The 21,661-nt window shown below is 36.1% G+C and overlaps 1 protein-coding gene across 1 annotated transcript in view; it reads right to left on the bottom strand.

Moving 5' to 3' along the window:
* Window positions 1–2,710: 2,710 nt before the first annotated feature.
* Window positions 2,711–21,661, bottom strand: part of LOC149565796 (alpha-galactosidase 3-like) — a 144,266-nt gene continuing 125,315 nt past the window's right edge. The window contains exons 13-15 of the mRNA XM_089819290.1: window positions 21,363–21,421; window positions 3,286–3,426; window positions 2,711–3,087 (exon numbers count right to left, since the gene is read on the bottom strand). Of these exons, the coding sequence (XP_089675416.1) occupies window positions 2,962–3,087; window positions 3,286–3,426; window positions 21,363–21,421 (326 nt within the window). The 3' untranslated portion in view covers window positions 2,711–2,961. The remainder of the gene's footprint in view (window positions 3,088–3,285; window positions 3,427–21,362; window positions 21,422–21,661) is intronic.

Below are 21,661 nucleotides of genomic sequence, written 5' to 3'. Positions count from 1 at the left end.
TTCCTTTGGTCACCATGTCACAAACAGTAAAGATCGAGCAAATTTCCATAGCGACATACCGACCAAAGTCGATCTCAGAGAGATCTGACGACACGAATCAGCACGTACATTTCCTTGAGTGCGGATCCATAGTGGTATATGACATCATACCATCCTAACATGCTGACATGGCCATTTATGACAGGTAATTTTTACAGCGCTGCTTTTAAAATTAAGTCCTATCGTATTCTCTTTTCATGGGAGGTCGCCATGTCACAATTGGTAAAGTTCCTACAACTTCTAGTAGCGACAATGAGACCACCGTTGATTTCAAGGAGATTGGACAGTGTGGATCAATAGTACCTTCTTATTAGTGTGTATCTTTAATTGCATTTGACACTTCTAACAAGCCGTCATGCTAACAAGGCTTATTAATGGCAATTAAAATCATGACCTCTATCTTTAGGTTTGGGTCCATCATGTTTCCTTTTTGCGGCGGTCACAATGTCTCTAAGGATAAAAACCCTACGATTTCCAATAGCATCAATGTGACCACCATCGATCTCAAAGAGATCTGACAATGGGGGCAATTCACTTTGAAACCATGCTTATTTACTAACTGGGTCCCCCATGTAATGGTTGTTTGGTCGCCATGTCGTTAGCGGTAAAAGCCATGCAATTTCTTATAGCAACATGGCGACCACTGTAGATTTTGAAAAGATCTGATGGTAAAGATTATTTCGAGAACAAAATGAATAATCTATTAAACGGTTCCCAAAAAGGGGTAATTTTAAAATGATTTTCCCGCTTGGATATTTGGGAAAGGCATACAACCTAAAACTTGCTTAGGGAAGCAATTTTGCAAAACACTAATTAGGGCTCTCTTAGGGTTAACAAATTTAAAAGGGACCAAACCCTAATTTGCACAAAAAGAACTAGGAACATTCACTGTGAGACATATTCAGAAAAGCATGAAGTGAAAACATGACCAACACAATGAATGAGCATTTCCTCTAAATAGGGAAAGACAAAAATGAAGAAAGATTACATGGAAAGTAATAGAATGGAGATCTGTATTGCAATGTGCAGATTTGAATGTTTTTGATAAATATAAATGGACACTAAAGGCATCAAATACTAATTTTGTTTCAAATTTTGAATAAATGAATTGATATTTTTGTGATACAATAAATTGTGTATGGAATGTACTTAGTCTCTGTTTATTTTATGTTATGGGTTTCGAGTCTGAATTATAGGAGAGTTGTTCTGTATTGCATCAAATCCACACACTTCTATAGACACTGGGCCTTCAAGAAAATGTCCCCTGTCCCACTATAGCCACCATGTACATAGGGATGTAGGTGAGCTGCTCTACATTGCATCAAATCCACACACTTGTATAGACACTGGGCCTTGAAGAAAATGTCCCTTGTCCCACTATAGCCACCATGCACTTAGGGGTATATTTTGGACATCCCCATCAAAAGACGTGATGCTTTCAAGATGTTCCCCTACCTTGGAGATGTCTTGAGAATGTTGGGACATCCACAAGACACCCATACAATTCCCAAAATGTATACCAACCATCCCCAAGACTCTCAAGCATCCCTCACAAAAAGAAAATGAAAGTCAATAATTTTTAAAAATTAAAAGTGTTTTTGATCTACCTATCACAAACTCTGGCACTGATGGTCAATGACCCCCACCTCCACCCTTTGCAGTCACAAAATATTTATAAATAGGCATCTCAGTCTCATTCCAAACTCCAAACCTCTCACGTTCCAAAAATATTAAGGACTTCGTGTTTCTTAAGTCAAAGTGACAAAGGTGCATCATGAACATGTGTCAATTTGAAGGCCCTAATTTGTGTTTGATGGTAGAAGCTACATCCTTCAACTCTACCCTATGTCACACAAAAGAATGCACTAGAGCCTAGAGGCATTGCTCCTACTTCTGCAAGGGGTACTATTGGGGACTCTATCCCTTATCCACCATCTTCCAAGTTTAGCACCTTGATCCCTTTGTTCCAAAGACCCCTACCCTCATTTTTACACTCATTGAAAAATAGGTTATAAGTGATTGGTGATATCAGGAAGCTCAATAAGAGATTTCAAATATTTATGTTGTGTGGTGATGATAATTCAGTCAACCTATGACATGTTAGTAGGTGAGAATATCTTCATAACACATTTACGACGAATTATCCTAATTTCTATATTCCTTTGAAATCATCAAATTTCTGAAATCTTGTATAAAGTAATTATCATTGTTTTGGCTCTTTGTTAAAAAACTTCTATTTTGTTGAATGACATGCTTCTATTGGGCATTAACAGTTTTTACGTGCGAACTAACATTGTACAACATAAAGCCTAGCCAAAGATGTCTGGTTTCACACAGACAACAGGGTTCATTTCCAAAATGAGGTTTGTGAGCTTCCAATATCAACAAATCCCTTTGACAAGGTTTCCAGAGGCCTACTTAATAGATGTTTCCTATCCGATACATTTCCTAAAAGCTATCTGTGCATATGTAACATTCATGTATTGTTGTTTTCTTTTGCTGAATAAACATTGGCTGAGCATATGGGCTGCCTTTAATGTCCTGAAACTGCAATCTAATTGTAAAGATGTATTACATTCAAATGAATCCAATAAAAACTTACAAAATCAACCAAGCTAACAGAAGGAGACAGATCTGAACTTTAATCACTCTTACAACACAAACATAACAATTGCATCATAACTCTTAGAAAATTATATATATCTGAGAATAACATCTAACCCATTACATTATTTTGATTTATAAGTACATCATCAATTGTGTATATGCTGAGACTTTACCCAACTGTGCTAATACGCAAATTACTAAATAAATGACCCTGCAGAAGTTTCTTATGTACAACTGCTTAAATTAAACACCCTCTATAAGGCCATCTTCTGTCTGATAGCAATAGAACCCAATGACCAGCGTTGATGTTTTATATCAAAAAAACCAACTTCCAAGAATATTGAAAAAGCTTACTTCTGGAGTGAACACATACATCTCACAAGCATGAGTGTCAACAGTGACCTCCATACTCCCAACCATGTTTTTTGATAAGGTTTTATGCTGCAAAAAAAATGATAGATATTACTGTTTCCAGATAATCAACCTTTCTTTTAGTTTCCCAAATTGTAATTACTTTATGACTAATCATTACAATCTCATAATTACTTTATGTCTAATCATTACAATCTCAAAACTTAACATTGGTTGCCTTAAGGATAACAACAATGCAGTATATAAAACACGGGTAAAAATACTTGCCTTCCACAAATCTCTAACAGTAACTGCCACATTTGCTTCCAGACCAATAGCATCCCATTTGACTGTAATAGAGGTAAGTTCTGTGCACCTGTTCCAAAATGCTACCACTAAACGCCCTACAGACAGTGGGCCAGCCCATACCTGTAATTGCAATTCAATCATTTAATATACAACATATTCAGAACAGTTACACCCAATACATAGTGACTTAAACTATGTTGTGCTAAAGAGAATCCATCCTATGACATGTCATTGCAATTGTTTCAAAAATATCCATTTTGCTCTCCAATGTGCTTTATATTGACAAAGAGCCCTCCAGAAAAAAATGAGGACAATGCACCACATAACACTAATTCCTTAGCCAATAAATTGTTTAAAATGAAGACTACCATCCTAGACTTCCCATCAGCCTCATGGCTAAAAAATCAAAACAAACCTTAGAAAGGATTTTATAATTTGTATTGATAATAAATAATAAAGGAGAAAGGAGAAATGGTAAAGCTTTTTAAACTGCATAGCAAAATTTGACATGAAGATTCTGGATCATACTCCATGATCCATTATCAGGACAATTTATTAAATCGTGAAAGAATACAGAACCTAGTCACTAATAAAGTTCCAGATACCAGGAAGGGAGTAAGGCTGGACTAAGGATAACAAATAGGTTAAAATTACAGAGCATGAAACAAAAGGAGCCAAATGAAGAAAATATAATCAACCAGGTGAGATGAATAAACCTAATTGCAAACATAGCTGAGAGACTAACTGATGGAAAAGTTACCAAAGGAGAGTTACATTTGACAAAAAAATTATGAAAATATATAAGATCTAAACTCTTAGATACTGGATTCTTCTAATATGCCCCAGAAACAGGTTCCAACGCTGTTTTAGTCCTGGTCCTTTCCAGATTCCTGCTGGGTTCCGGCAGGGTCCCTCCTGGGTGGAATCCAACAATGATTTTTGGACCATCATTAATTATATGTTGTGGTGATTTGCTCAAACTCCAACTGGACGTTTTGCTCAGTTGATTCCACCATGGCCATTTTGGTGGTTGTGGTAAATGAAAGTCTGAATAGTCATAGTCAAGTGTCACATGATTCAATGGTTTTCACTCTGACCTATAAAATTATGAATATGATATATGAGGTATTTTATTTATAATTTCATTGGCAATTATGGCTTTATGAGTATCACACTTCTAACTTCTCATTATTATTATATGTTTGAGTTTTAAACCAATGGTGAATGCCATAGAACATGATACATGTATGAATCTATGGTTTTTATATATACGGAACTGGAATCCGTCCAGAAAAAGTTTTTGCTGAACCCACAAACCCAAAACTGAACCCAGAACCAGGATCTGTAACTAAAAGAAATGCTATAAAATAAAATTAAGAGGATAAATAAAATTTAACAGTTCATAAGCAGGGATAATAGAATATACTTTGAATTTAATGTTAACACTTACAATAATGTAAAGAGTAAGAGAAAACTAATGTAGATATGTAAAATTTCAAATAATAAAAAAATTATTAAATATTATGAAAATTTAGGAGAGAAATCAAGCAAAAGACGGAGTAAATGAAGGAGAAAAAAATAGAACCAAAAAGACGCTGGGAAGAACAAGAGGTTGGGTACAACCGTACAAGAGAATCTAGGAAAGCAAATCTAAATTGACATCAAAGTGAAATAGCATATAAGCGAACAGAAATGTCAACAGGTAAAAGGGAAGCAAAGCGTGGAGGCCGTTTAGGTAATCAAAATTATTATTATGTAGGAATAAATCATAAAGTATTAAACTGAACAAAGGTGAAATCAAAAACACAAAAAGAAAGGAGGTGGAGAGCAAAAACCAACATAAAATAAGCAGAAAGGGTGAGAGATGAAGGGAATAGGTTGGGAGAAATTAGTAAAAGAAATATTGCAGGGTCAAAGAAAAATGAGGGAGCAGACTGATGAAGAAAAGTAAACAAAAGCAAGGACGATGGAAATCATGAATAAAAGAGGAGAATCTGGAATAGAAAGTGACTTGAGGCATAATGTCAGCAAAGAAGGGTTTGAATCACCTAGGATTTTCAAGGGAGGATAAGAGGTACATAACTTGGAATTAACTTATAATAATTTCTCTAGTATCAGTTGTCTTTAAATGTAAATCCAATCATGTAAAAACTGGTGAATAAATGTTCTTCTTTTCATACAAATTAATACAAAGAATACTAGAATTAACATCAAATAACTTCAACTATTCAATTTACATATTGTAAACTTGAATAACTAAAGGCCAGCTTTATTTAGGGCATTCCCTAACTATTGACTTCACCATCATCTTTAGCTCTTCACATATTACTGTGAGGAAGCCATTTACAGATCAAACGTAGTCATGGGATTCCTCATAATGAAATAAAAGAGAAGCAACAGAAACCAAATTGTATGTACTTTTAGATTTTCCTATTTATGATGCTTATAGAACACTTCAACAGAAATCACAATGTAAATTGTCTGATTTAGATAAGCCGTCCACCATATTTATTACGAGCTCTTGGGATGCCACTATCGTAGTAGGAACTGAAGAATCTGGGATTATGTGAGCACGCGCTGTCTTAATGAGAATGGAATGGATCCTTTGAATAGTTTTCAAATATTGTTAAATTATCAAACCTCTACCGAATTGTTAGCCATTTCACTTGGTAGCACTCATTAAATAATTATCTAAGTCCTTGTTCTGCCTCAGGTTTTCTCACAACATGCAGGTTGCTTTTAAGGGTGAAACTTATTATATAGTATTAAAATTGCCTGACATCCATTTCCCTATAATCTATTAAGCATCAAAAAATGCTCATCAATTCAGATATTGCTAAAGCGTTCAAGAAAATCCAGCCCAGAGTTGACTCTGAATTGCTAAAGCGTTCAAGAAAATCCAACCCAGAGTTGACTGACCTGTACAGTCGTACTTTAATTTATTAAGGCATTTGGTTAAAGATTTTAAATATTTCCATTGACAGGTTTAAATATTCCCTCACCTTTTTGTTGTAAGAGTTGAAGCACTGAATAAGCCTCTCCAATCTGTCAAATTATGGATCGAACAGGGTTCATCTGACTACTACCAGTTCTGAGGCTCATAGCTAAAAGGATAATTTTACAAGTTCTTTTGACCAATTGGCCACTTTCAAAAGTTAGATTCAGTAATGAGAAAATTCTTAAACTACTTGCCAGATTTTTGCAATAGAAATATATAAGCATGTCAAATTGCCAAAATAATAAATATAAATAAATTAGTAGTAAAATATACTTATGAAAACTTTCCATAAAATTCATCTATAATACATCTCTTATTTTTTATGCTGAGAATGATCACCTGCAATAGGATAATTGAATTTTCCTCAATTTCTCTAAAACACTGATTCTTGAATGTATCATAATTTAAGTGGCAAGAACACATGAGACGCTTCTGACTTCAAGTTTTTCCTAGCCTTGGGAAAGGAGATTATCAAAGATAAATCTTAAACTAGATTTAATAATTCAATTGTTTTCTCATATCTGACTTCCTTTAAGTAGAGTGGAGATTTTAACATGAATATTAGGTTCCATGATAGGTTGATTCATGAGAATTCTCCAATTGGAGCACTCAGAAGTTAACTCTAGCCAGAATAATATAGTTATTTAGGTCTGACCTACATGTTGTTCAACATACACATGCTTTGTCTTACACGAAAGTTAATAGAAAACATCTTGAAAGGACAAAAATAATTTTGATTGGATTAGAAATTTTTTATAAACCTAAAATCATACATAGTTGCTTCAATTAAGCTTTTCCTTCAGAATCAACAATATTAATCTTAGTAATCTTTTCTTATTTGGGAAGATCTTAAGAGCAGAACTAGCCTCAATAATATATGAGCTATCAGATTTATTTTCTTAACTTCTTAAATGAAACTATTTTCCACACCAAATTTGTCAACAGAATCACAATATGGAATCCTATATGTCAAGTTCTAAACATCCTAGTTCAAAGATATTATTTTGAAAAAATGAACGACATACTAACATAGCACTTGGATCATTAATGGAATCAAATGCACAAATTAGATTACAGGAGTACAAGGACATGCTTCAACATACAATTAAAACTGAAGGCTTTGTCAAGGAGTACAAGAATTGGATAGCTAGACATTACACAAATTAAAACCTATTCCGAAAGAGACTAAAAATTAATGGCATTCAAATAAGCCGGGCTGTAGAGAGTCAGATTTGACTAGTAAAATCTCATAATCTTAAGTTAATACTATTAGTAATTTAATTTGTCTATTTCAATAAAAACAAGAACATTATGTGAAATAACAAAACTCTTCAAACTGCAAAAGGAAGTTCCCTAAGATCTATACTAATAAAATGCGAGAACTCCTCTTTGAGTCCCTTTTGTATTTTCTCTAATTGTTCCTTCCAAAAATATTTTTCAACCATCTAATATATGTTATCAAAATGTAATAGAGCTGCAACAATTTTATTTTCAGGCACTTTCATTTGACTCTCTAAATGAGGTGAACTAGTAGGTGTATGAGATAAGTCAAATGCACATGAGGTGGGAGAAGGTGTTTCATTGTACATATCCACATCATCAATGACAACTTTCATACCAACTGTGAAAAAGAATCAGGGGTAACATTGTGTTCAAAACTAAATTCATCACAAGAAGAACCCATACCATATGTACAAAACCTTAAGTCTAAACGAAAAACAGCATCAGCACTCACAAAAGATATTGAGTCCGCAATGTTGGGTGATTAGACAATCTTCTCCAATGCGTTATCAACATGCCCATCAGAAGCACTAGTGTAGGAAGCCCCACAAGAAACCTCTACCTCCATACTACCAATCAATAGACATGTACCATATTTAAAAACTTTTACATGATAATGAGAAGGCTGCAAATCAGTGGTAGTTGGTTTCTCTTCATTTTCAAAACCACTTCTAAGCTATATAACATTTTTCTCTTCCTTGTCTACCAAATCTTATTTGAAATTTGGTTCACCTGTAGACTGATTATTGTCTGCTGCAAACACTTCATACCAATTTTTGCACCCATCTTTTGTAAGAAGATCCTAGACCCACACATAGTACTTCTTCTTTGCTACACTATTCTTGTTCTTGTTCCATTTGAGTGTTATCTCCCATTATTTTTCTAAAAATTGCCTAGGTTCTGCAAGATGGTGATACACTTATTCAGCTATATCACAACTTTATTACAGAAATTAAAACAAAGATAAAACTGAAAAAAGCCTACACGATTATATAAAATGGATGCACACTCTTTTCTGTGATTTGTAATATGGAAAGGACTTTGCATGTACTATACAAAAAATTACAGAGAACGTGTATTTTTCAACTGTGAGGCTTCCTGAAGTAAGCAGTTACTGCGATTAGATTGCACTAAGTTTGGCTAATCTACAAATGGGATTTGAGAGGAAAGTCACAAGAAAGATTAGAACTAATCAAGGATTCAAGGATATAACTAATCTGACAATTACAGAGATGGTAATTGACTAGTTCACAAGAAGTATTGTTGCATAAGACAAAGACAATCCTACACTTATGATAGGGAGTAATTAGAAGGACAACAAATAAATTGATATTGAATATGTTAAAAGGCAGTAACTAAAGTGGTGATAAGATAAGATAATAATATTAATGTCCAAAAAAAACCACAAGGGTTTAAAAGACTGAGCATATAAACAAAAGAGCTGACCAAAGCAGGAGCACCAAACGGTGTCCAAGAAGAAACAAAACTAGAAAAACCAAGGTAAGGACTAGGGATCCTTCCTTGGTACAAAGAAATTGGTCATAAAAGGGTATAACCGTGGATGATCCAAAGTCTTAGATTGTCATCGAGAATCATTGGAGGAGTATCGCTGCCTGGAAAGACTAGTGCAATGTCTCACCGATCTGGAGTGAGTGATACTGGATCGCCCTTTTGCACCCCATGGTGTAGACAAGGGGGAGAAAAAGGCGATGATGAGCTGATCTAAGATATGGCATTGAGGTATGAGCAACTGCAGGGTATGCTCACGGAGCTAGGTGGCCTCTCGGAGGTAAAGTGCAAGGCACCGCTGGTCAAAATAGCTGAAGAACGCTGAAAGAGAAAAGCAATCTCTGAATAGGCAATAAAGTCTCCCTCTGATCTCATAGTAGATAGGACAATGAAATATGAAGTGAGTCTCGGTCTCAACCTCCGCCAAAGTACATAGTTGACAGACCCGGTCATCTCTATCCATATGGTGATTGGTCTGGACCCGAAGACAATGGGAGCCAACTCTAAAGGAGCCCAAGAAGAAATGCAGGACGTGACTCCAGCACCGATAAAGATAAGCAAGGAAGACAATAATCTTGTTGTGAATCTCAAGAAAATGCTCAGCATAAAAGGTCATCTTTGAACGTAATCCACCTAAAGATTACGCCAGGTAGTGATAATGTAATATCGAGAGATATCTTGTCTGACACGCTCATTCAACTCCTATCGCGAGGAAAGGAGGTGAGCAGGAGCATCCAGTGAAAACTGGTAGGGAGGAAGATGATCAATCTCAATCCCAATCGAACTGAATAGAGAGGTGATAGTTTGTTTAAGTTGATGATTAATCGCAAGAAATAGTAAAGCAATTGTCCTCCTCGAGACCTCCATAGAATTTAGAAAGCAACGATATATATCAGATGTTTTCTAAAGCAACGAAGGAAATATCTACTATACATACTGACATCAATATATAAGCCTTAAAGAATATGGAAAGCAATCAATTCAGACTCCAGATGATTCATCACCAACAATCAAAGTTAATAAGCGATAGCCAAATATAGATAAGATGTGTATGCCGATGGAGAAAGGAATGAAGGGGTCTATCGAGCATCAAGAATTCTGAGCACGATGATAACAGTTCATGAAAAGCTAAAGAGATTATGCAATCATTGATATGTCTAATTGGAGTATGACAAATGAAAGTATACCCATCAACATCAAACATATGTCACTGAAAGCCTTCAGTCAACAACCACACATGAAGGGAGTCATACTATGCAATATCTTAATTTGGCAAGTGCAAGCACATTCCTCTATAAAATAAATCACATGAAAGACAAAGATGATTCACATGTTATGTGATTCATCAATATTTATCCAGTCTTAAGACATGACCATATGGAGGAGAATATATAGCGATAAAAGTGACAAGGGCAGAGATTCAAAAGGAGGTATCGACAAGGAAATACGATTGGGGGAGAAATGAGTGTTGTGTATATTGTATTGTACGCACTGTGCCAGCCGCAAGTCATTGAGAAATAAATCCAAAATTATGATACTCATATTGCAACAACTTATCCTGACATGTATAATCATGAAAAAGATAAGTCTGCGTAAATATCATCAAGAAGTAAGGTAAATTGACGACATAAAGAGATAATTTACTACACAGTGATAGAGATGAAAAATATTAGGATTAATTTGACAAACACAAGTATCATTAGCAAATGTTATTTTGTTAAATAGAAGACACGACTCTTGACTTTAAAAAGTCACATTCTCTTGTATAATTAGATATATATATAGGGAGTTAATCATTTGTAATAACAGACATTGTAATAAGATGATATATTCAAAGAAAGATATTGTTAGAGGTGAAATTAAAATTTACAAAGAGGAATGTAAAATATTAACACATGCTTTAATATAAATTTAAATATTATATTTAAATAATAAATGAAAGTTCCTTTTGTTTAGTTTTTAGGCAAAGAGATTCCAACTAAAATGTTCATTCGTCCTCTATGATCAATAAAGAAATTATTGCATTATTCTAACAAAGCTTTTATTTTTCATTGGATATTTTCCTACATTCTTTGTTCGACAATCAAGATAATGTGAAATATATATGTGTTTCCTTGTTTCTGTCTAATCGGACTTCCAGTCGGAGAAGTTAAAAACCCTTCTAGACTAGTCGAGAATTGCATATAAATTTTGTCTTTTGTAGAGCTCAAGAGTAATTGATGATATTTGATGAAATATTGTCTCATAGAGTTGTACATAATAATCTTCATAATAGTTGACTCTGTTTCCCAGATAAGCAGAGGCACTAGTCTTTTCAAGCTATTGAATTTATAGTTGTAAGTCAGAAATCTATATACTTTTTGTAAGCATCTAATCAATTATTGATAACATTACACAAACATTCAAATACTTCAAGAAAGCACATAAAATCATATTGATTGAGTTTGAGGACCTTGCCAACCGGAGAATTTGTAAAGTTTAAATTCTCTATATAAAGGCTTTGAACCAAGTGATCGAGTTCGAAGTGAAGGTTTACCCGCCTAGGTGTAGCGAAGCCTAAAGTGCAAGGGAATTTGGATTATCCTCGTCCATTGGCCAAAACTGATTTGGAATCCTATTGGAGAATTGGCAAGCTCTTGGATTTCCAATCTGTGATTTTGGGAACCAACAAAACCTGTTAAAGAAGTTTGTTATACTCATCATACATGTCTAGTATATTTGTTCCTACATCGGGTTGTGAGCGCAGGGCTAAGTATTGTTGTATCATAACAAGATCTTTCTTGACTTTTTCTAGAGTGCTTATCTTTCTCATCGTTAGATTCTACTTGTTCTTTTTTCCAAACTTACCAAGATTAATTTTTCTTTCAAAATTGACATGCTAGGACCTTTAGTAGCACTCTTCAAATTTGACAGCAACTCAAATTGGTATTTGCAGAATATTAATTTCTTAAATTATTCTTTCCATAAACCCCAATTATCAATTCGTAATCAGCAACGATGACATGCAGATATGAATATTTCAGGCACACTGAAAGCCTCTTGATAGTATTTATTCCAACATTTTCACTCTTCAATGATAATTTTAATTTCTAGATATACTAGCAAACAGTTGGCTTGCAGATGTAAAGAATTGTTTCCTTCATGTTTCACACTTGGTATATAGTTGTTACTCCTCCAAATTGGATAATTGATGGTTGATAGCAGCTTACACAATTTTGAATGTTATGGACCCTATCATAATTCCAAAGAATACATGTTCAAAGTTAGTTTCCATTTCCCATGCACTTAAACTGGTTTCCCCATCCCAAGCGCTTTTGAAAGCAAAACAAGGAACCATTTGCTACATACCCAATTAGGTGACGACAGCATCTTGGGGGATCTTCCTTGTAATGTTTGTTTGAGTTCAGGAGTAATAGGCCATAAAATACACAAGGTATGGCCCTCCTTTACAGGAATAATCTTAACCAAACTTTGTAAATGTCCTGAATGGTATGTTGACCAGAAAAGCAAGAACAACTCTATTGAGTATTCTTAATTCCAATATAATGTCCCCAATTTTGCTAGCATCAAAGTTTCAAGGATTAGCCTATTATTGTGATCCTCGTAGGCTAATTATTGTGGATAGAGGGTCTTTTGTGGTAACGACTTGGCTTGGGAGGGTCTTATCTTCTCTACATTTCAGTAAGCTATAGGTTGGTCTTCGTTTGGCTTAGATCGGACTTCTTTTGGGCTTAATTTTGTGTACTTACTATTTGTAGTAAGTTGGTGTTGATTGAGATGTAATCTTTCTATTTTTGGAAAGTGCATTTGGTCACATGGAGAAATAATAGGTATGACTCCTATTTCAGACGACATATTTAAATGATGAGTATTTTGGGAGTTATTATATTTTTAGTGGCCAAATTATTATTAATTATTAAATGGCTTATTATAAAGTTATAATTTAACTTTATAATTTCACTTAAGTTGAGAGTTGAGTTATCATTGGAAAGTGTCATTTATTAATTAGTTAAGCGAAGTCAAGTGAGAGATTCTAAAGGAAGCTTCTAATTAATGTTGTGTGGTGAAGCTTCTTGAGTGAAGTTACATTTTGGCAACAAAAGGGGATTTGGAGATTATAAATACAAGCCCATTTGATAAGTAGGAGATAATCTCCACAGCAAGTCAAATTGTGATATTGCTATCAGGATTTAACTGTGTGATTTTGAGTCAAATAGTTAAATCCTGATAGCAATATCACAACAAGCCCAGTTGTTGAGAAAAGCATGCTTAAATAATCTATTTTCTTTTGTTGCCTTTGTGGCTTTTTTTGAGGTTCTAAATTTTGTTACCCTTGCTGAGGTATAAGGGAAGCTGAGAAGTATTCTCGAATCACTGCTGAGGTAAAGTGATTCAATTTAATCTCCCTTATTGTTATTGTCTGTGGCTGGGAGGATTATTATTGTGGAGGAAATTACATTTCTACGGTTTCAAAATTCTAAGATTTATTTCTGAGGATTGCATTTGCAATTGTGCTGAGGTATACAATTGCTCTCTTCTACTGTTTTTTACCATGGCTAGGGAGAAATTACTTTTGAATGAATTTGTGAAGGAATTGGAGGATTCTTTAATAGCTTTAATTTACATCTGAGGATCCACACAAGTTATTTAGAGGCAGCTGTTACTATTATTTGCAGCGTTTGGTATTTTGGGGAAGTGCAGATTTCATTTCCAGGCACCACGTGGGAAATCTGAAGCAATTCTGCCATTTTCTCTCACCTACGATTTCTCCAAGAGGCTGTCTTTTGCATGTTTGCAAATACATATCATCCTACAGGCTGCAATCTAGCTTTTTGAGGATAGTTGTTCACACTTTGGCAGCGATTTGGCCATTGGGATTAATAAATCTGCTCCTGCATACAGGTTCCAAAAGTTATTGTGATTTTTCTTAATGCAATAGAACTTAATCATGGCATGATTATTATTTGGTCTCATTGTTCTAGTTATTGCATTCTCCATTCAGTATTAGTGGTCATAGAACACTTTCAGAATTATGGATGCAAGCAAATAAGGAAGAAGTTGTAAATAAGTTGTTTGGCATTCATTTATACAAGAGCTTTCAATGTTTGATTTATCCAATAATTATGAGTAGCTCATTACATATCCTAGTATTGCACTAGAAAGTTAAAAATCATATGCACAGTGATAGCTGAATTGCTCGCCTAATATTTGATGAAATGTCAAACCACTAATTAGTGTGGAAATTGATGATTGTTTGAGCCATGACTTGTTTACCGTACAGGTAAAGTAAATGAACGCATACAGACAATGAACACGAACAGCAGAATAATATTCGCAATAGCAGATCAATGATGAATCGGCGGCCTTTACTTTCCAGGGATAAAGTGTTCTTCTTCCAGTCGTGTCGAGCTCTTGCTTCGATAAGCCACCCGCGGCCCAGGATGGCATCATAGCCTTTCTTTTTCAATGGAATCACTACAAAATCCATGAGGAACGGCTAGGTGCCAATGGTTACCGGCTGTGCCATGAGGATACCCAGTGGTTTAATTCCATGTTGATCGGCGGTCAGTAGCTGAAACCTTTGAGGCCACAATGTCGGCTGTCCAAGTTTCCTCCAAGTTTCTTCTGGCAATACATTTACGCCGGACCCTCCGTCCACTATGGTGTTTGTGAGAACATGTCCAAGTATCCCCATCTCGACAACTGCAGGGTGTCGTCCAGATGTCAGCGCCAACAACACCTGATCTTCTCCTCCCGTAACAATTTCCTTTTCTTTTCGTCGACTCAGTTCTCCCGGTAACTTTCCCTTCTACAGGCTTGATTCCCTTGCCATATTTGAAAGAGCAGAACGAAGTTGGGGCATGGTGAGAAGCAAATCACTTACCTTTACTTGCACCTCCGTTTGCAAAATTTGTCGTACTATGTTTTGTTCTGCGGAATTTCTTGCTGAAGTAGCGGCGATGTCCGGAGGAGTTACTGCTTGAGATACTTTTCCAACCTCCGCCCGTGCTGCCGCAAATTTCTTCTTTTCTTCGACAGGATCCGGGTATTCTTTTGCTTGTTGCCACGTAATTGCCAGAACTTCTTCCTCATCGGCTCCAACAGTGATCAAGTTCACTCCGGATTTCGAACATTTTGAGTCATCGTGATCGCTGGGTCCGCACCATCGGCACAATAGTTGAGGTGTATTTGCTGTTGGACATTCCCGCGCAAAATGTCCCCACAAGTTACATGCTCTGCACTGAATAATTGGTCGTCCGTTTGCATCATACTGAATCTGGCTTTTGCTTGTATTGGTATTATTATTGTTGTTATTTTGTCCACGCCGATTATTCCTGTATCCTCTAGATGTAACGCCGACGGCATTCGGGTTTCCGTTACTACCTGACGGGGAGGCCTCCTGTGTAAGAAGCACCTGCGGAGATCCTCTTGTTTTCATGTTAAAGGGGCAGTCTTTTGTCGAGTGTCCCATGATCTGACAGATGTCACAGAATTGGTTCTTCGGACACGATCCTTTAGTATGCCCGTCGGTCTTACATTCCATGCACCACAATTCATTACCTTTTGGCTCTTTTTGCATATTTTTAAACTCCATCATTCGAACCATATCCTTCTGTAAGACACGAACCTTTTTGTTACTACCTTCGTCATCGCTGCTATCATCTCCAGCATATTCGTCGTCATCAGAGTCAGAGGAGCTGGTTTTCTTCTTCTTTGTCTTCTGCGCACTTTCAAGGTCCAGTGCTCTGTTATAAGCATCGGCATATGATGACGGTGGCACAATTTTCATTTTCCTCCGCAACTTCGAGCGTAGGCCATCCACAAACCACCTTTTCTGCAATTCGTCCGCTGGCTTGCTTTCCATTTTGTTTATTAAGTCTTTCAATCTCCTGACGTAGACACGGACAGTTTCGTGCTTCCCTTGCTTGGTATTGAAAATTTCTGCTACAATTTCATTATCATCCCACAAAAGTTTAAATTCTGCCAAGAACTCCTTTTTAATGTTATCCCATGTATCCAGCTTTTGCGGATCCATATCCGAATACCAATCAATCGCGACACCCCATAGGGTTGCCGGAAATTGCCTGACCCATTCGTCAGCATCTGTGATTCCATTTGCCCGCCAGATTGTTTCACGTGTCTTACAATGTCAGAGGGGGTCGGTTGTACCATCGCCTTCAAATTTCAGTAATTTTTCTTTGGGTCCCGCCATAACTCTGGAGGTCTACACTCCTACAGTGGTCGGCACTCCCACACCGGCAGGCTGGACTCCCACACCAGCGGTTTGCACTCCCACACCGGCAGTCTGAACTCCCCCACCGGCGGTCTGCACTCCCACACTGGAGGTGTCGACAGCTACAACCCTTGGTGTAGACGGAGGATCCTCCGAAATTGTTTCCCGCGGAAGTCTATCCTGGGCGAAGAGGTTACTCCACGCTCGTGCTCCGTCGGCATTGCGAGCTGTGCGAGTTGATGCTCTCCCGTCTGAATTTTCTTCCCTCGGCGAACACAAATTCAAGAACTCCTCCCGTGCTTCCACCAATTCCACCCGCTGCCGAGTCTCCTCCAACAATTCTTCCGCACTTCGGTTTCCGTCGGCAATCTTCTGGAATCTCCGTCGGCGTTCAGCTTGCTATGCCAGAATTAAATTCTCTTGCGCAATACGGATTCCATCTTTGCCCTTCACCTTATTCCGATCCTTGTTAAGCTGATTTGGCATTAATCTTCATTCCTCCCACCTTCCAGATTCATAAGGCAACGACACCAAATGTTTACCGTACAGGTAAAGTAAATGAACGCATACAGACAATGAACACGAACAGCAGAATAATATTCGCAATAGCAGATCAATGATTCCTTTACAATGATCCCAGACGGGATATAAATACTACCACCGAACCTTCTCGAAGGAGTCCGTCGGCCACAATTATTCTATCCGCTACAAACTATTTACGACGATGTCAGCTACAACATACAAAAACACCGCCAGACCGTCGGCTAAACACCATCAAACTAAAACACCGCCAGACCGCCGGACTGTCAGCTACAGAATACAGAATACCGCCAGAACTATTCAGTCGGCTAACACCATCCCCCCCAAAAAAAACAGTCGTCTCCTAATTTTGTTAGTCGTCAAGAGACGACTATTTTTTTTGGGAGGGATGGTGTTAGCCGACTGAATAGTTCTGGCGGTATTCTGTATTCTCTAGCTGACAGTCCGGCGGTCCGGCGGTGTTTTAGTCTGATGGTGTTTAGCCGACGGTCTAGCGGTGTTTTTGTATGTTGTAGCCGACATCGTCGTAAATAGTTTGTAGCGGATAGAATAATTGTGGCCGATGGACTCCTTCGGGAAGGTTTGACGGTAGTATTTATATCCCGTCTTTGATCATTGTAAAGGAATCATTGATCTGCTATTGCGAATATTATTCTGTTGTTCGTGTTCATTGTCTGTATGCGTTCATTTACTTTACCTGTACGGTAAACATGACTTATAGAGGTTATTACATCCACTAAATTTCATTCTAAACAGATTTTTAAATTCTCCAATGACTTCTTTACCATAGACAACAAGGTGCATAAGATTTGAAGAAATTTGTCTTCCATAAAATTTTATTAGCTCATCTTTGATATCCACTCCTTTCGCTATAGGCCTTGCATTCAAAGTAGCCTTGTTTCCTGTGGCAATGAAGGATACAAAACTTCACAATAAACACTCAACAATAGAAGGATAGCAGCGCTGCTATTGTTGCAACTCCATTCCAATCATTTTGTCTACGTGCAGAACGAGCAATATCTCCTATGACCATATCAGAGGAGTCCCACCGAGTTGTGTGCTTGCCAGCACCTATATGTTCACACTTGCCCAAACACAAGCGTTGTTGGCTATAAGACTCGAAAGATGGTAGGATGAACAGTTGATGTCACCCTTGTTACACAAATATTAAATTATTATATAAGCACCGATGATGCCAAATATCCTTCCATGCATCTATACACAAATATATATATAATGCCCAATGATCTCTAATGTTTTACCACTATTGTTGCTGCATATAAAGTTTCACCACTATTGTTGCTGCATATAAAGAAGGTTCCAGTATTGGTTGTATTGCTCAATATTTGTTTCAACACTTTTTATAATAAATTTATGGCAAGGTCAATCCCAATCAAAATCACTTCCACTGCACTTTTGTCTTCAACAAACGGTTAGCTCGAATAAAAATTTCCCAAACTTCTTCGCACCAAATAAAGTCCAAAATTAATAATGTATTGACATAATACTAGGAGGCATGGATATTTCCCTCATGGCATGGCAACATTATTTATCGGGCATACTGTAGAGGAAATTGATTATGTTGAATAATATATTTACTGCCACTGAGATTGAAGTGGCCCATATATATATATATATATATATATATATATATATATATATATATATATATATATATATATATATATATATATATATATATATCATGGAAATATTGAATTAACCCCCAATGCATAGATGTGGAAAATTCAAGACAAACGCAATGACCTGCGTTTCGTTCAATTAGTACAACCTTCCAAATAATATCTAAGTAATATGCCAACTTCAACCTTCAAATTTCCAAGATGTATGCGCCAGCCAATAATATTAAAGTCCAATAAACTTTCACTTTATATTGACGCCAAATAACTTTTTCATTCACCTCAACTTTAATCTTGGACAACAAATAAAGAATCCAGGCCCACATGAATTAACATTTTTTTAAAAAGTTGAGTAGCTTTTATCTCCAATAATGTTTGCAGTTTCACAATTTTAATAAAGATATTATTAGAGTTTGCAGGATTAATACTTCTTTTATTCACGCCAATGAATTAAAATATAAAGTTCCTGCAATAATACTTCTCACAGCCTTTACAGAAGCATATTCTCACAAAGGACTGTCTGAAGAAGCTAACAGCTTCAATGCAAACACTCTGTAGTAACAGCAATAGTCTACTCTGGGATACTATGTCACCGTTGACTTGTTCACAAATACAAAATACACAATAGGATGGCAGGTCCAATGCTCTAATACCACTGTCAAAGTCTTAATCAGATATTTGCCCAACCTTTCGAAAAAAGTGTCAAAAAATTTTAAACAAACAAATTTATGCAATGTATTTCAGATTTCACCAGCAAAACCCCATTAAACAACCAGATTAAGAAAGCCTCAAATGTTATGGAAATAAATCTCTGGCAGAAATACATTTTCGGAATAATATTTCGTAGAAGTTCTTTAGCAAAATGACTACGAAATCCGATCGTAGATTAACTACAGCAAGATTGGATAACAAAAAAGATGCACTTGGAATACAATGTGAAACACTTGCACAATGTCTCCAACCGACAATGAGTTTCCGTCTACTGTCCAAGCTTGTAGCTTTCCAAAAGCTCTCTAATTGAGAAAATGAAATCCAAATCTCAAAACCAAATATGCTGAAAATGAGCTCCCTCTTCCCTTTTTAAGCACAAACATGTGACTCTTTGCATTTGCCTTTTGTTTCTTTATTTCCTTTTTAAAATAATACTTTTCCCCTACTTAAGGAAATAAAGTATCCATAGATAATAAAGTGACATTAACACTATAAACTTTATAGGTCGTTTTATAATAAATCAATCAAAACTTCAAGCATTAGAATCTCCAATTAGTTGGACTCGGATATGCATGTGTGATAGCTCGTCGGAAAGGTCTCGACAAGATGTTCCTAGTCAAACCATGAAATGCCAAGAATATTGAGCTTGCTGATTTACTAAAAATAGTGTCTTGAAACCTCAGTGAAACAACCTCAATTGGCCAACAACTGAAACTGCCTAGACCAAATACTGAACTGATCCTAGTGAAAACTCGGTTAGTCCTCATGACCAAGGCAAAACAAGCTAATGGCGCAGCGAAAATCACTGTCCTTGGAAAGGGCACATGACACGTTGATGCAAAAAAAAAGCTTACACAATCAAATCTGGAAAGTACATTTGCATTGTTTTTCTTGTCTTATACGTCATATTAAACGTAATTATGCCATGCAAAACAATCACTTTCCAGCAAAAAAAAAAAAATCAGTCCATGTATTCTTTGCAAAATTACCTCCCAGCTCAAGTGTATCTGCTCAACATGTTCTTTACCCATATTTTATTAAACAATCAGGTATAAAAGCTAGATCCTGGTGAATGATGATGACAAAATACCAGTATAGATCTAAGGGAGTGCATTTGTTCTTTGATTAAATTACAAATCCTAGAAAACATTCATCCAGACATCAATCAAAAAATTTGCAATGTGTAAGCTAAGTTATTAGATTCTCTCCTGGACCTAGGAATTCCTAGTTCAATTCTCTCAAAAGTCTGTTGCAAAGACCCAATTTTGCTGGGAATTCTCAGAGAACCATGGCAGAATTCAGACGACTTTTGGGCGACTTTGGTTTCCAATAGAGGAACCCAAACAGAATTTAGGAGAATACTGAGAGAATTTGGTCAAAATACACCTTTCTATTTACTTTTTCAAAAAAAAATATTTGCCAAATTAGACTCAAATTACTAATCATATTTAATTTGAATTCAATGCTACTTGAGAAGAGGAATCAAAACATATAAAAGTGCCATGTATCTAATATGGAGTGTATGTAATACTAATACCATAATTTGTGCATATAGCATAACATGTATAAAAAACTATGGATTGAAAAAAATCTAAAGAGATCTATACCATGGATAATTTTGGATCCAAAGTCTGCTTTCTTGGCTTCATTTAGCCTGATCCAAAGCTGCTTTCTTTGAATCATCCAGAATGATATTTAATGTGTGAACTATGAAGCTTACAATGTGGCAAAAATCACAACCTTGATCTTAAATGGGCCTATAGAATTACTTTTGTGCTTCTAATTCGCAACAGCAGAAAGACGATGATTTACTTGATGGTTTTTCATGATATTTGATCAATGATGACTGATTATTAATGTTGACATTATTGTTTTTGAACTGAAACATTGATATGATGGTGTATTTTGCTATGTTACTTTAATATTAGCATAGTGGTGTATGAGCTTATTTGCTGCTGCATTTATGTACACGCACACAGAGATATATATAAAACATATATTCTTGTATGGATGAATCCAAAACGAATCTGAACCCAACCCCAACAAAATTTGAATGAATTTCGAACCCGAATCAGTAACCAAATCCGAACCAGCAACTTAGTGTGCAAGATAGAGGGGAAGAAAGGGAATAAAGGAAGAGCACCTGTCTACATCCATCTGTACCATCTGTAAAAACTTTTCTTCCTTGTATGCCAAGTGTATCTGCCATAAAACAGGTAAATACAAGTCAAACGAATCTCAGTGACAAGTGAATTTAGCATCTTCATTTGTTAACATCCAAAGCATATGGAAGAAAGCACATGTATTAAAGGGTGTGTTTACTCAAGATAACAGTGTGTACTTCCAAATTATAATTGATTTCTCTAATTTTATTGAACCAAAGTGACAATATATATAAGTAATAAAGATATGAGAAAATGACCTAACACTCTTTAGTACCAT

This window comes from Cupressus sempervirens, chromosome 3 (assembly GCF_028749045.1).
Source record: "Cupressus sempervirens isolate cs-2001-9-10 chromosome 3, ASM2874904v1, whole genome shotgun sequence".
Taxonomy (NCBI): Eukaryota; Viridiplantae; Streptophyta; class Pinopsida; order Cupressales; family Cupressaceae; genus Cupressus; species Cupressus sempervirens.
The sequence above is the reverse complement of the archived record's forward strand: the minus strand, read 5'-3'. Positions and strand labels throughout refer to the sequence as shown.